This window comes from Nothoprocta perdicaria, unplaced genomic scaffold (genome assembly GCF_003342845.1).
Source record: "Nothoprocta perdicaria isolate Ctin4 unplaced genomic scaffold, notPer1 scaffold_38, whole genome shotgun sequence".
NCBI classification, from domain to species: domain Eukaryota; kingdom Metazoa; phylum Chordata; class Aves; order Tinamiformes; family Tinamidae; genus Nothoprocta; species Nothoprocta perdicaria.
In genome coordinates, this window is record NW_020455621.1 from 1,337,884 (window position 1) to 1,339,311 (window position 1,428).

Genomic DNA, 1,428 nt, shown 5'->3' on the forward strand with positions numbered 1-1,428 from the left:
GCCTTAAGCCGGCGCGGAAGGGAGGGCAGAGCGGCCGCATGTCCCACCCCGCGGAGCGGCGCTCATCCCGCCCCCCCGGCCCCCCTGGCTGCGGCAGCGAGGGAAAAGCGCCGCTCCGGCTGCCGCCCGCTCCACTCCCATGGCCAGGGCGGCGGAGGTGGAGGCGGCGGCCGCTCCCCTGCTCCTCCTCCTCCTCCTCCCCCCTCGGCTGCCTGCAGCTCCCTCTCTCTCCTCCTAACAACCAGCAGCAGCAGCGGGAGCCGCGCTGCAGGGACAGCCTCCTTCGCCGGCATCGTCGCCGGAGCGGCAGCCGCTTCTCTCTTTGCTCCAATCCCCTCCTTTTCTTCCGCTTCTCCATCTTCTTTTTACTTCTTGCCGCCGCCTCCTCGTTTCCCCTCCTCGTCTTCCTTTAACCTCACGAGTCTCCRAGGGAGGGAGGGAGGAGGAGAGGCAGCGAGAGCGGCAGGAGGAGGAGGAGGAAGAGATGTTGGCGGAGCAGCAGCAGCAGCAGCTCACTTGATCGCCCATCCAGGCGGCAGCGGCAGGAGGAGACTCTTCTGTTCTTCCTCCATCCAAGGCTCGCTGCTYCGCTGCGCAGCCGGCGGCCCCCGGCAGCACCAGCCTCGGCTCCTCCTTCCCCCGGCCGCCTCTCGCCCGTGGTCCTGCAATTCCCTCGGTGCTGCAGCAGCAGCAGCGGCAGCCCGCGGCGACGGGATCCGAGGAGGCGACGGAGCCGGCAGGAGCAGGACTCCTAGGCGGCAGCAGCGGCAGAGAGGCGCTTTCTTCTCCTCCTCGCCTCCCCTGCTCCCAGGGCCAGACATGGAAGATGGATCTAATTCTGCCAGCTGCTTTAGGAGGTTTACGGACTGTTTCTTGAGCACAAGTAGGTACCGGAGCGCCCTGCCCGGGGGGCTGCGAGCGCCGCGCGGCTCTTTGTGCGCGGGGAGCGAGGGCACAAAGCGGGGGCGCGCGTGGGGCCGGCGCGCGCCGGGGATGCGCGGACAAAGGCGGCGCTGGCTGCGCGCGCGGGCGCCGTGCGGGAGCCGCCTCGCAGCGCGGCCGCGGCGCCACCCGCGCGCCTCGGCGCCGCCGTGCGCGCCCGCGGGGCGCGGGGGCACGGACACCGTGCCCCTCCCGGCGGGAAGTTGCAGCGAGGAAGCGCTGTGGTGCCGGCGGTGACAGAGGGGCGGATGGGGACGGAAATGGGTGGCACGCACCGCTCCTTTCTGCGTCTCCTGTCAGCGCTGCCACGCGCATGCAGCTGCGCTGGGCTCCATCCGGCCCCGGCGCGCAGCCTCTCCTCCCTCTCCGCCGCCCGCGGCTCCCTCGCGGCGCGGACGAGGGGCCGCAGCGGAGCCATGTGCTCCTGGGCGCCGCGGGCACGGGCGCGCGAGCGGGGCTCGGCCGCGCGCGGCCAGCGGCCCTTCC

General features: G+C 72.4%; 1 protein-coding gene across 1 annotated transcript in view; it reads left to right on the forward strand.

Annotated features, from left to right (window-relative positions):
* Positions 1–38: 38 nt before the first annotated feature.
* Positions 39–1,428, forward strand: part of PDE10A (phosphodiesterase 10A) — a 168,028-nt gene continuing 166,638 nt past the window's right edge. Inside the window, 2 exon segments of the mRNA XM_026044735.1 lie at positions 39–71; positions 73–883. Coding sequence (XP_025900520.1) covers positions 39–71; positions 73–883 — 844 coding nt within the window.